Genomic DNA, 14353 nt, shown 5'->3' on the forward strand with positions numbered 1-14353 from the left:
TAAAGAGCGATAAGGTCTCCCCTCAGCCTCCTTTTCTCCAGACTATACAACCCCAGTTTCCTCAGCTGCTCCTCATAAGACTTGTGCTCCAGGCCCCTCACCAACTTGGTTGCCCTTCTCTGGACACGCTCCAGCATCTCCATGTCTTTCCCGTAGTGAGGGGCCCAAAACTGAACACAGGACTCGAGGTGCGGCCTCACCAGTGCCCAGTACAGGGGAACAATCACCTCCCTGCTCCTGCTGGCCACGCTATTTCTGATACAGGCCAGGATGCCGTTGGCCTTCTTGGCCACCTGGGCACACTGCTGGCTCATACTCAGCCAGCTGTCAACCAGCACACCCAGGTCTTTCTCTGCTGGGCAGCTTTCCAGCCACTCTGCCCCAAGCCTGCAGCGCTGCATGGGGTTGCTGTGACCCAAGTGCAGGACCCGGCACTTGGCCTTGTTGAACTTCATACAGTTGGCCTCAGCCCATTGATCCAGCCTGTCCAGATCTCTTTGTAGAGCCTCCCTACCCTCAAGCAGATCGACCCTGACTCCCAACTTGGTGTCGTCTACAAACTTGCTGAGGGTGCACTCGATCCCCTCATCCAGATCATTGATAAAGATATTAAACAGAACGGGGCCCAACACCGAGCCCTGGGAAACGCCACTTATGACCCGCCTCCAACAGGATTTCACCCCATTCACCACAACCCTCTGGGCTCATCCAGCCAGCCAGTTTTTCACCCAGCGAAAAGTACACTTGTCCAAGCCATGAGCCGCCAGCTTCTCAAGGAGTATGCCATGAGAGACAGTGTCAGAGGCCTTGCTGAAGTCCAGGTAGACAACATCCACAGCCTTTCCCTCATCCACTAGGTGGGTCACCTGGTCATAGAAGGAGATCAGGTTGATCAAGCAGGACCTGCCTTTCATGCTGGCTGGGCCTGATCCACTGGTTGTCCTGCACATGCCATGTGAGTGCACTCAAGATGAAGAAGCTTGCTAAATTAGTACATTGACAAGTCATGGAAAGATTTTGAATAGGAACATCCATCAGCCAGTTTGTAGCTGTGCTTTGTAGCTATAGACATAGCAAAATAGTTTCTCTTCTCTGAATTCATGCAGAAGGAATCAAACAAAGGAAAAAGGAAGCCTATCAAATTACGACAAATAGTTGCTTGAGTTTGGTATTCAACTTGTCAGTTCTATGTTTTTTCCTAGTTAATCAAATGCTTTTTCTTTTGTGCTGTTTTCTCATCATTGCTACTGTACCTTGCTACAGACATTTGTTTCGTATTAGCTTAGATTTGACTGTTTATGAACCATCTAAACGCATCTCCCATCTTCCACTTCACATCCTCATAAATTCACATACATGCTTTTTGATCACTATTTTTAGACCTGGCGTGGTTTAACCCCTGCCAGTAACTAAGCACCACACAGCCACTCGCTCACCCCCCCCACCCACCCAGTGGGATGGGGGAGAAAATCGGGAAAAAAAAAAGTAAAACTCGTGGGTTGAGATAAGAATGGTTCAATAGAACAGAAAAGAAGAAACTAACAATGACAATGATAACACTAATAAAATGACAACAGCAGTAATAAAAGGATTGGAATGTACAAATTATGCACAGTGCAATTGCTCACCACCCACCGACCCACACCCAGCTAGTCCCTGAGCGGCAATTCCCTGCCCCCACTTCCCAGTTCCTATACTAGATGGGACATCCCATGGTATGGAATACACTGTTGGCCAGTTTGGGTCAGGTGCCCTGGCTGTGTCCTGTGCCATCTTCTTGTGCCCCTCCAGCCTTCTCACTGGCTGGGCTTGAGAAGCTGAAAAATCCTTTAGACTAAACACTACTTAGCAACAACTGAAAACATCAGTGTTATCAACCTTCTTCTCATACTGAACTCAAAACATAGCACTGTACCAGCTGCTAGGAAGACAATTAACTCTATCCCAGCTGAAACCAGGACACACCTAAGGGTCACTCTGTTCAAGTGTTCTCCATGATTTTTTAAGGTTTTATCCTAGCCCTTAATATTTCCATGTGTTTAAACAGTTCCATGGGGTAAGGGTAAAATATATGAAAAATAGTCTTCTTAACTGTTGGAAATGAAAGGAAAAAAAAAGCCCATTAATGCCAGCAGCTTTAAACCAGTGTATAATAAAAAATAATTTACCTGATGCAGATTCTGGCTATGTTAATCAAAAATAGATTGATTTGAACTTACAGACTGACACATTGACTTTTATCTTTTAAGTGTGAATGTAGTTCATTAATTTATAATGTAAGGAGGGGGAGTAACACAAAAAGAAATTGATGCAGTTTTATTATTTATCACTGGTGGGTTCTATCTGATGGCCACAAATTGAAAAACAATATAGTTTTTTTGAGCAGGTCAGAATATGTTAACCTGAGGGAAACACGAACATATCTTCATATCTTTGTATATGAGCTGGTAATGTGCACTTGCAGCCCAGAAAGCCAACTGTATCCTGGGCTGCATAAAAAGAAGCATGGCCATCATGTCAAGGGAGGTGATTCTCCCCCTCTACTCCACTCTCGTGAGACCCCCACCTGCAGTACTGCATCCAGCTCTGGAGTCCCCAGTACAACAAAGACTGTTGGAGCAGGTCCAGAGGAGGGCCACGAAAATGGTCAGAGGCCTGGACCACCTCCCATATGAACACAGGCTGAGAGAGTTGGGGTTGTTCAGCCTGGAGGAGAGAAGGCTCTGGGGAGAACTTATTGCAGCCTTTCAATATGTAAAGGGGGGTTGTAAGAAAGACAGAGAGACTTTTTGCCAAGACTTATAGTGAGAGGACAAGGGGCAATGGTTTTGAACTGAAAGAAGGTAGGTTTATATTAGACAGAAGAAATGTTTTATGATGAGGGTGGTGAGACAGAGAGGTGGTAGATGCCCCATCCTTGGAAGCGTTCAAAGCCAGGCTGGACAGGGCTTTGAGCAACCTGATCTAGTTGAAGATGTCCCTGCCCCTGGCAGGGGGAGTTAGACTAGATGATCTTTAAAGGTCCCTCCTAACGCAAACGATTCTGGGATTCTGTAATTCATAGGATTCTGTATTTTGCCCCATTATCTGTATTGCAGGAATATGTTATTATCTAAGTATGTCACAGAGAAATAAGGTAGACATGGAGCACCTCACTGAGAGATATATCTCTCTTCACCAGACCTCAGGAAGGAGCTGATTTGCCGGAAAGGAAAACCTTTTCACCAGAAGTTTACCTATTAGCTTTCTTAGTCTGTAAAATGTACTCTAGGTCTATTTTACTCCACCTTTGCTATGTACCTGTGTGCACATCTATGGCACCTGTGATATCTGAATAAATTATTTATAACTGACTTCTTTTAAATTAAGATATGTTTCACCTCTAAAAATGGTTTTGTGCATGAGTTGATGGAGCAACACTTTTCAGCAGCAGCAGGTACTGTGCTAGAATGAGTGTCAGCTGATGACTTCCATGACTCTGAAGCAAGGATAAGTGTTTAAGTTGCTATGCAACAGAAAACTAACCACATTTACTGTCAGAGGTTCCGTGCCTTTTTTGGTGTAAATGGATTTCTGAGGGCTTAAAAGAGTTTAAAAAATAAATTTATGGATATTCTTTGTGATTTTCAGTAGCTACATAAGTAAGTAGCCTCTACTGTCCCTTTCTTTCTTGTAGTGTGATGTATGAGAAAGAATATTTCTAACTACCCAAGCACCAGATCAGTGTTTCCAAGGTGTTTTGAGAGTTGGAGGAAGACAACAGTCTAGCCAAACTCAGCATGCTTGGAGCAGTAGGGAATAGTGACTGGTGGTAGGCAGGTAAAGAGATCATGACTTGTTACGGAAGTAACAGAAGTAAAACAGGTGCAGGCAGAGCTCTGATGGTGCAGCCTGAGACACTGAGTCATTTCTGTGGCTTACAAGTCACAGTGAAAAGAGAAGTGGTTGAAGGGACTTCACAGAAGCTTGAATACTTTGTGAGAGGAGGAGGTGAAAAGGGGCTGTGAAAAGCCCCATTCAGGTTTTTCTGTGAGAATGCTGAGCAGTTAAGCACAGCCTGAAGACTAAGGTGTCCCATAGATGTCAGCAAAAGCTTTGCTCAGCAACCTTATTTTAAAAGTTGTCATGAATGTGACTTACATTTTGAGAAAAGCATGAAAATACAGTAAGAGAAGATGCATCTTCCCTCACTGCTGAAAAAATATTTTGTGGCTAATTGTAGATGACAGTGAATAAATGATCTAGAAGACCAATAATAAGCAGGAAATAAAGCCTTTCTACAAAAATAAGTAGCAAAAGTGACCTTGGCTTCTGGAGGGTCTTAAGGGAATGTTAAATGGACCAAAGCTTAGGACCTGAGGAATTCTAATACAGGTTCTCAGATGCACAAAAGAATGTGTTAAGTAGGTCTTAAAAATAGTATGTCAACATTAGAGGATGTGCATGTATTCCAGCCTACCCAGTAAGGCTGTGAGAAGATGGTTATTGTGAAGTGAATAGAGGAAACGTGGACATGATGATCCTCCTACCAGTAATTAGTTTGGAGTAGATCAAGCCCAGTCTGTTAATAATAGCATTGTGTTATAAACAGTTTCTTTCTTCAAGCTTCTCTAGTAATCTTTATTTCCAACCTGATTCTCCTGTTAAGATAATCTTTATCACAATACATTTAAAATGTCCTTGTCCCATTGCTTTGATTTTGGTCTTCATTGTCCTGAAAAATATGTAGCTGTTTCTTAGAGGATATTATGCATCAAAACTGCTATTTCACTGTCTCACATACAAGCACACACATGCACATTATTACTCCTTTTTCATTCAGGTCTAGCTATTGTGCTAACATCACATTTGCAGTCGTTCTTTCCTGATGAGTGCTAAACCTAGCCTATGCTACCAAGCAAGAGTTGGCACCTTTTCTCATGAGCTCCATTCTTGACAGATACATGGTCTCTGATGAGAATCAAGGGGCATCACTTTCAGTATTAAAAAAAACCAACTATTGCTTTTTCAAGTACAGTAGGCCAGTTTTAGTGAGAGACCTCAAAGAATTGGTCAAACATGCTAATTGCAGTCTTCAGGAAACATCTTGGAGACTGTATCTTACCTATAAAGTCAGTAGTTGTCATTGGGTGTCTGTACATTAGTGTTTTCAGTGTGTATCAGAAGGCATTTTTTAAGTAAATGTCCTGATCATTCTCTTTTACTGTTCTTTCTGTCATGGAAGGGTCTTCAAGCACATGATATTCAGATTAAAATAAACCGGGGCATTCCTGTGGCTCACCAAGTACACCCCAACTCAGTCTGTGATGAAAAAAAAACTGTAACGGTTATGGTGTGGACGTACTGTACTCAGGACCATCTGTCGTACCCTATAGAGCAAGTCCTAATGGTCCCCACTGCTTGCTAATGTAGTCACTGACTCCAGGGGGAGCAAAAATCCAGGTAACTTTCTCTGGGAACGTTTTAAGTACGCTTTTGCCCAGCCCACTCTGCTTTTGAGTGGTGGTTTAACTGTGGAGCATTGCAAGGCAGATATAATTCTAAAAAACTATTTTCTACCTTGCATTGTAATATTGATTATGTTGTAGAAGTAAACATAATGAGTGGTAAAGACAGAACAGTTCCCCCAACCCGAAAAAAAGAAAGCAAGCCTAGCTCTATGCTTCCATAGTTAATGATCAGTTTTGAGGAGAGATTCTGCTATGAGGCATACTGAGACAATGTGATTTGGCAGAAACTGTTGACTAAAAAATGTTATTAAAATTTTTGGTACAGGACAATGTTCTGTAATTTTACTTTTGCAAGTGTTTAAACTCACTTAGCTTTTTTTTAATGTTTAACACTGAAGTATTTATCCATCTGTTAGTATCTGACTTGAGAGACATTCTCTGTATACCAAGGAATATTCACATAAGAGTTTAAGCTATTTTATCAAGAAATCTCTTCTAGCAAGCTAATTGCCATAGCATTTTCAGACTGAAGTCAGTTCAAAATATTTGACAGGCCAGTAGCATGTAAGTAACACTCAAATTCAAAGTGAATCAGTTTCCTCTCATGTAATCTCATTGGCAATCCCATGTCCCTTATTTTTAAACAAGTCATTTTTGAACACAATTATATCAGTGTGTAAGTCAATTTAGGCACTTGAGAGTTACTTGTATGAAAGTTTACAGGGGTTGACTTTCACTTCTGCTGTCCCTTAAAAGAAATCAGTATGTATTTTCAAAAGGGCTATTGATGTGCATGCAAAATAGATCTAGAAGTGCAGTAAACAATTTAGGTTTTGCTCTCAGAGTACCTGTAACTCAGCTCGTGTCAAAATAATGTTAATGATAGTATCTCTATGAATTGCCAGATAAGTTATGTTGCCAGTTTGATCATTAGTATATTGCGCATGGAATGAAAGCAGATAATTTTCAATCATGCCTTGGCTGTCTTTCGGAAAAAGACATCACTTGCTTACTTTGACATGTTTAGCATTTTGGAAGCTGCATCAATTCTCTTTTCACAAAAGCACTTTGAGACATTTCTTCTTAGTCCTATGTGTAACTTACTATTGCAAAAGAAAAGATATACAGGCCTGGGCTATTATCTCTGCACTCCTGTTGCTTTTACATAGCCTAAAGATTGAAATTTAATGTAGGATACTACTTTACAGTCTGGTTCTTTATGGACCTTCTGGAAAAGGTTAGTACACTATTATTGTTTACACTGATGGCAACTATTCTCATCAGTGAAATCTAAAGTGAACTAGCTGTTAAATCATTGTTATATTTCCCACACACAGTCTTTTTCAAGATAATTTCAATTGCTTTTCAAAAATATACATAGATAAGTATTCCAACTGTTTCTGTGGGTTAATTGCAGAATTAATTGGAGCGTGTTGTCTTGAATAGCAGTAAATGTGTATTGTTTATTGCTTAAATGTGGTTCATTTTAATTTCTTTTTTGTTCTGTAAGGTTTGCAACTGCTATTGCTTGAAGTCTCTTCTGTGGGGGGTTTACTATCTGCTGCTGGAACAAATCAAGCAAGACTCAACTTCTTAAACAAGAAAGGTGTCTCTAATAGAAACACTGACATGTCTTTGAAATTTGAGAGCATCTTTCAGGAAGTTTCTCCTTTTTGACAAAAAGTCACTGCTCTACTTACTCTAGTAGGTTTTGAATGACTTTATATGCATCTGGATACATAGGCATTAACTAGTTTCACAGATATAGTGTACCTCCTACGTGTGAAAATAAAAGAGCATTAACTGAAGTTTCATGGCTAAGTAAAAATAATGATCTGGCGTCAGTGGAAATACATTATGTACAAGCATTTTTGTGTACAGGGATAATAAGTGTTTAAGGAAGCAGCTTGGATTTTTCTAAAATTTAGAATTTTGGTCATACAGTTTAACTTTTGTTCTGGAATGCCTTGGTCATGATAGCAGTGAGTGGGATGCCAAGGTACCTCATTGCCAAGCTTTGCAGATGTGTGGACAGCATGACCTTCTCACAGCCTTAAGAAGAGCTTGGTCTTGTAGGTATGCTCTACGGAGGCCCTGTGCCTGTTAAAAATCAGTTTTCACAGAGATGTACTGCTATTCTCTTCTAGAAGTTACTTAAACAGATGGGAGATGATGGCTCTCATTCTCTTTTTGTAGTGCAGCACAGGGTACACAGCACCTGAAAAGGCTTAAAGTTGCTTCCTCCCTCCCCCATGTGACCAGTTTGAGACCCACATTTTCTGCAGTCATGCTCTGCCCTGTGTCTGCTGGGGGCTTTTCTGGGGAAAGGGACATTGCCTGTCTTTCCTGCTGGAATGCTTCTACTTTAAAATCAAAAAATATGTGGGCAGTTTTGAAAGTCCTTGTTTGTGAAGAAAGAATCAAGGATTCTGCAGCATGGGCATTTTATATTTTGAAACTAATGATGGTTTAACTTAAAAAACCTTTGTCATTGGTTCATCAAGGGTTTAAGCATGGGTCTTTTCCTTTGGGTGATGGTTTTATCAGATGGTTAAGGAGGCTTATTTATTCTGTGATTCCTTTCTAAACCTAGGTCAATAATTTCTTTTTTTAGATGAAATCTGAAGGAGCTAGTGTGGGTTCAAATAAAAGTATTCTGATAGCTTGGAAATACTGCAGAAGTCAGACAGAAGTTGAGACATGTTCCCAGTCTTAAACGTATCCTGTTAATTAGTCCTGAAGGTTTTCTCCTTCGTATATAGGCCTTACTACCCCATCCTTCCACATATTATATAGGGCATGTGGCTTATGGCTGTGGAGGATTCCAGTTGTTACACCAAAATCTTTTTATGTATGAGAAAAGAGTTCATAGGCTTAACTGTTCTTAACTTTAGCAGGCATTTCTTAATTCACTGGCAACAGAAGGGCAATGTTATGCTGTATTTTGATACTACTTTATCCTTAGCAGATCCTTTTCCTATTGAGGTGATTTTCCAAAAGTTGATTAAAGCAGCTTTGGGAGCAGATCATGCTAGAGCAATGGTGCAAAGCAGAATAGTCTCCTACAACAGAGTCTTTATTTTAAGATAGGTAAAAGTGGCTTTAATATATTCTTAATTATTTTGCCATAGCTAGTAAAGACTATGTGGTTTTAACCACTTACAGAGGTTAAAAATCTCTGCAATGGCAGTGACGCTGAATGGCAGCGACGCTGAATGACAGTCTGCTGGCCATCCTCTCATTTAGCTGTGGCAATGCAAGGTATGTAACACAACTGCATTCACCATTGTTATCACTGGTTTTTTTTTCTCTTTCTAATGAAGATTGCCAGGCAGAGTCCAGTCTCTCAAGTGGTCCTTGAAATCTGCTTTATAAGCAAGAATTTGAATTTACTTGACAATATAAGATGAAGGGGTAAAGGAATAAAAACCCAAACAAAAAAAAAACCTTAACATTAAAGCAGTGAATTAAGTTTGCTAAAAAGCAAATGACAATTTTGGGAAGTGTTTCAGCTCTTTACATAAAGTGCATTATTCCTTTTAATGAAATATTTTTTGTGTATGCTAGTTCAAAATACTGTACATTGAAAACTGTAAAGTAGATCTTATGCAAACACTCAGCAGTGTTTCTGTGCTGCGTGTCACACTCTCAGTGTTATTGTTCACACTTTAATTCTTTCACACTCTAGAGTCCTTGTGCAGCCTCCTGCCCAAGGCATAGCTCAGTAAGAAAAGGATGAATAATGCATTTTTAATTAATACAGTTACATAAATTGAGAGGGTCAGTTGAAGGGTTGTTCATATCGTTGATGTGATTCATGCCACTAAAGACATGAAAGCACAAGCAAAGGCTTTATTCTTTCTGAGTTTGAGGAAGTTATTTTAGCTTACACCTTCTAGAGAAAGCAGACACTGGGTCCAAGAGTATAAAAATGGCTGTTTAAGTAGGTCCCTCTCTAGCCTGTGGTCTTACCTGTGCCACATGCCAACACAGAAGCTTAGAAGCAAAGTTAGAAGCAGAGGAAATGTCAAGTGTTTACCCTGTGATCGTGCTCCCATGGCCAGTGGCTTAGCAAACCCTTGAGAAGGAACTTCATCTGCACTGCTGTGTTTGTGAACTTTTAACAGTTTGTATCTTTTTAGTCAGTTGGCCATTGTAATCCAAAACATCCTGTTGCAATAAATTCCATTGTTCAATGATGTGTTGTATAAAAAAGTACTTTCATCTGTTTATTTTAGACCTACCACTGAATCACTCCATCAGGTCCATAGTTTTTATGTTACAGCACTTGTGTTAGAGTAGTAATTAAATCCTCATTTGCCTTCTTTACACACTACATGACTTTGGAGTTTTCTGCCATATCCCCGCTTAGTTGTCTCTTTTTCAAGCTACCCTGTTTACTCTCATACAGAAGTTACTTTATTCTTCTGATAGCCTATGTTGCTTTTCTCTGTGTCTTGTCCTGTTCTACAGTATTTTTTGAGAGAGTGTAATTAAAAGTAATTTGAAGTGAGACTTCAGTCCGAATTCAAGCTACTCAATTTCAGGTCATCAGTGTTATAGAAATGAAGTGTGTTTACACATTGGCACATTTCAATAAATTCAGAAGTCTGCTTTACAGCTTGGACCCACAAACAAGTTGTTGTAGCACAGCTATCAAGACAACAAATAACTGGAGCACTATAGTGGTGCACTGTATGACTGCAGCCTTCCACTTACGGGCTTAATAGTGATGCTTAAATAGCAGACTCCATTTTCTAACATGGCAAGATGCACCTATTTCTTTGTCGATTAAACTTACGTCTCTATCCAGCCTGAAGATCAGGAATTGGTCATGGGTGAAGATCTAGAGATTAGTTATGAGAAACAAGAGATTCTTTTTTGGATCTGTAGTAAATTGCTTCCCTCACATTGTAATCTTAGTTATACAGAAAATGAGTATATCCCAGATAAATAGGTAAGAAGGGTATCTTTAGACTTAAAAATAAAGTTATAACAAAACTCAAGAAACTGAAAGCAGGTGCAAAAATGGTCATTGGTTAAAGCATTTACAACATCAATCAATCTCTAAAAATCAGCCTTAACCTACTTTCATATTAGAGTAGCTACCTGAGTGACTAAGAAGGTGACATATATTTCAGGACCAAAATTTCAAAGACTACTTATACCACACAACCATTTTTATCATTCAAGCAGAGGCTGGGAGACAGAGATTTGCAGAGATCAAATGATCTGCAGGAAGCTTCAGCCTGGAGCACTGAGTGCCTCTAACTGTTTCATTCATTGCATTACTTGTGGTTTTTTCATCTGAAGTAGAATTGTTCCCAAGTTGCAAAATTTTGATAGTAAGTACAGCAAGTACCATATTTTGAGTACAAAGTTTGGATATCTTTTTCATTTTTAAGAGAAACCAAACAGTTAAACTTCCCTTTTGTATGATACCTGAATATGACAAGCAGAAGAAAAGATTCGCTTTTATATACTAAAATTGTGAGAGGCTCTTCATTACATCTTACTCCTTCATTACATACTCCTGTACAGAAACTCTTAAATAAGAAGATGTCCTTTTCAAATATTTAGATCCACCTGTTTACTGTTTATTTCATTGTCTGCCATGATCATCGTATTCCTGGAGGGGTGAAATTTAGGTGAGACGATAGCAGTTGTGCCCTGTAGTAGCAGGTGCATCAGGCTTGATTGCTGTTTGGCTAGAGATGCTCATGTAGGTGGCTGACTGCACGTGATCAGAGCGACTACCAACTTTTGAAGAGACAAATACCAGTTTCTACAAAAATTAAATAATTGGTTTTCACTTTTAATCTGTTTTGCTGTATCTGTGATACGAAGTGCCAAAAGTGGTCACATTTGTTTCTTCAGTAACTTTTCTGTAAGCAAACATTTTAAAAAAAATAAGCAAGAATTGGAGTCTCTCCTTTGGCTTGTCTTGTTTTAAAATGTTGCAGTTTCTCAGAGTAGGAAGCAAACTACTTAGCATCTTATCTCAGAAACTTCTGTCTGAAAACTCAGGTTTATGAAAACAATGAAAAAATTATATGCAATACATTTGACATTTGTACATGTAATGATTCCCCATTGTGCTTGCTTCTTAAATATGCTTTTTACCATTCTGTTTTTGACAGCCAAGCAAAATTCTGACTAATTCCCTCTGTTGGCTTTGGAGAAGCAATCACTCAGCTTAGAACTGCTTTCTGCTTGCAGAGTCTTTCAGCTTTCAAAAAAGAAACTGAGTACCATGCAAAACCCCATTATCTTTCACATGCATATGTATCTGTTATTCAAAGACATCAGCCTTTAGGCCCTATGGTTTTGGCAAAGGGTGAAACTGAAAAGGCTAGTTTCAATGTGATTATTATTTTTAATGTTGCACAGCATCTGATGCTTCTAAGACACTTTACGCTTTGATTAAAGACATATTTTTGCTATCCTGTCTCATAGTGGTCAGTGGGATGTTCCTCCTGCTACACCGCTAAATGCCTTTAAAGCAATCTGGTCGTATACTCAAGAGTTCCAACCTTTTTGTAACCCTGTTTAACACAAGGCTAACTCTGGTCTGATGAGGTTTATCTCCCTTGACCCCCTGTCTAGGCTATGGTAGAAACAATTCACAGCCAACAACTAACAAAGAATATAGCAACACAATGCAATGATTGATGTTTGTGTGATAACACTATGTAACAACTTGCTTGCCTCCCTTACTTGCAGCCACTCATTCCCACAGTTTGACCAGTACAACTGTGTCTGTTTATCTGAACCAACAGAATGACCAGGTTTGAGTTTCTAAATTCCCTTTTTTATTCCTATCAAGCACTAACAAATTTTACATTGAATTGGGCTTGGGAGAAGCATTTTACCAGTAATAGGCTGGCACTATTGTAATGAAGTTTTATTTTTAAAGATTGGGGATGTAAAACAATGTTGGTGGCAGATTTTGAAGGTACCAATGTGAGCCACATGCTGGAATCCAGTTCAGTTCCCATGTTCCTTCTGCACCTACCCACCATTTGCCTCTTTGAAAACTCTCTGCAGCTTCTAAACCCGCAACCAGACATGTTGTTACTGGCTCAGGAAAACTGTCCCATACCTTCAGTTGGATCTGTGAGCTGTTGAGTACAAAACAAAACCTTTTTGAAATTATTAGTGTAAGATTTTGGTTTTCTGGAGACTGCTGTTAGCAACCAGGAAGCTTTACTTACTTAATCACAAGCAAAGTAATTGAAGTTTCACTTCTGTTTACTTCTGAAAGTTACATTCTTAACATGTTATGTTCATTATTTCCATTTACTTTCTATTTAGACAAGCAATCTGTGAAGTAATCACTAGGCCAATCAAACATTCAGTGTAGGGCTGACTTGATGAGGTGAATTGGATACTGCAAGAGGTCTAAGTTTGTACCAAGAGACTGTTCCCTGGTCTGGTTGAGGAGGTTAACTGCAGTTTTTTAGCATCTGCAGGCTTCGCGACTTCTTGTTAGGGTTAAAGCCTGAACTAAGAACCTTAGTTGGCCAGCTTTTCTGTAGCACTGTGTTAAATAAGATCTCACTTCTCTTCTAAGTGGAATAAAGGTGTGCCAAAACAGTGTCATCATTTATGATCTCAGTTTAGAGAGAAGAAGGAAACTTTTGCCTTTTTATAGTGTAAAATGAATGCATAATAGATAAAACAAGTTTACAGGATTTATTCACGTGAAGTTGTATGAGAGTTTCTTAATGTACTTTTTCTTTCTTTGCAGCTATTGGCTGACAAACAAGGTCCACATTAAACGACCCAGCACTGGTCTTCTCATGTATACTCTTGCCACCAGATTTTGTGATGAAATTCACCTGTACGGATTTTGGCCATTCCCAAAGGATTTACATGGAAAACCAGTCAAGTATCATTATTATGATGATCTGAAGTATCGGTACTTTTCTAATGCGAGTCCCCATAGGATGCCATTAGAGTTTAAAACATTGTATGTATTACATAACAGAGGAGCACTTAAATTAACAACAGGGAAATGTGCACAGCCATAAAGCACAAGTACAATAAGAAGTACAAAATACACACTTCATCATAAAGATGTTGTGGAATGGCAATGGGATCCCAGTGAGGATATGTTTAAATACCCACTAAGCCATCGGAAAAAGGAATTTTATCAGAAGTACATAACCAGCTATTATACCTGTAAAGTGCTATATAACTAAGCTATCTTGACTGCAAGGGTTCAAGTAAGTGCCACTTTCACTAAGAGCAAGGCTTGAATGTATATTCGGTAGTGTTTACAGGATCCAGTGACACATTCATCATGAATTAAAGAAGAAAAATACAGCCTGCATAGTGCTGACTTGCCACTGTGGTCTGACAGCCCACAGGAGAAATCCCAAGTGGATGGAATATTTTCTTGAGCGAAGAAACCAGGCTTTGGCAGAAAAGATCATGATGGAATTGAGTAGAGAAAGTGAAGTCCGTACGATCAACCAAATCAGTAAATGCCTTCAGTCAGAGGACTGTTTCTGATCTTGTATTATAACCTCAGCTTTTGTTGCTGTTTTTCTTATTGCTGTTGGTTGGGTTTTGTTGCTTTTAAGTATTGGAGCCCTGAAAGGATTTTGAGGATGTTACAAGTAATTAAAAGTATATATCATATGGAATCGTCTTAGGAAAAAAATTTGTAGGGGTGGGAGGGTGGAGGGAAACATCAAATATTTTATCAATTGTTGTGTTGTATCCTGCTGTCACACAACCCTTAACATCTCAATTGTTTTTCTAGCTACCGCTGTCAACAGCCACTACATGGAACCACTCAGAGGTCATTTTGATCCATTTTTAAAGAGAAGTTTTTCTGTTGTGCTCAGATTTGAAGACATACAAGAAGGTGTCCTTATTTTTGGTACCAAAGATTA

General features: G+C 39.3%; 1 protein-coding gene across 1 annotated transcript in view; it reads left to right on the forward strand.

Annotated features, from left to right (window-relative positions):
- The window catches only part of ST8SIA4 (ST8 alpha-N-acetyl-neuraminide alpha-2,8-sialyltransferase 4), a 59465-nt gene extending 45947 nt beyond the window's left edge, over positions 1–13518 (forward strand). The window contains exon 5 of the mRNA XM_010565056.1: positions 13201–13518. Coding sequence (XP_010563358.1) covers positions 13201–13483 — 283 coding nt within the window. The 3' untranslated portion in view covers positions 13484–13518. The remainder of the gene's footprint in view (positions 1–13200) is intronic.
- The last annotated feature ends 835 nt before the right edge of the window (positions 13519–14353 follow it).

The sequence above is a fragment of the Haliaeetus leucocephalus genome, unplaced genomic scaffold (assembly GCF_000737465.1).
Source record: "Haliaeetus leucocephalus isolate CR32 unplaced genomic scaffold, Haliaeetus_leucocephalus-4.0 Scaffold185, whole genome shotgun sequence".
NCBI classification, from domain to species: Eukaryota; Metazoa; Chordata; class Aves; order Accipitriformes; family Accipitridae; genus Haliaeetus; species Haliaeetus leucocephalus.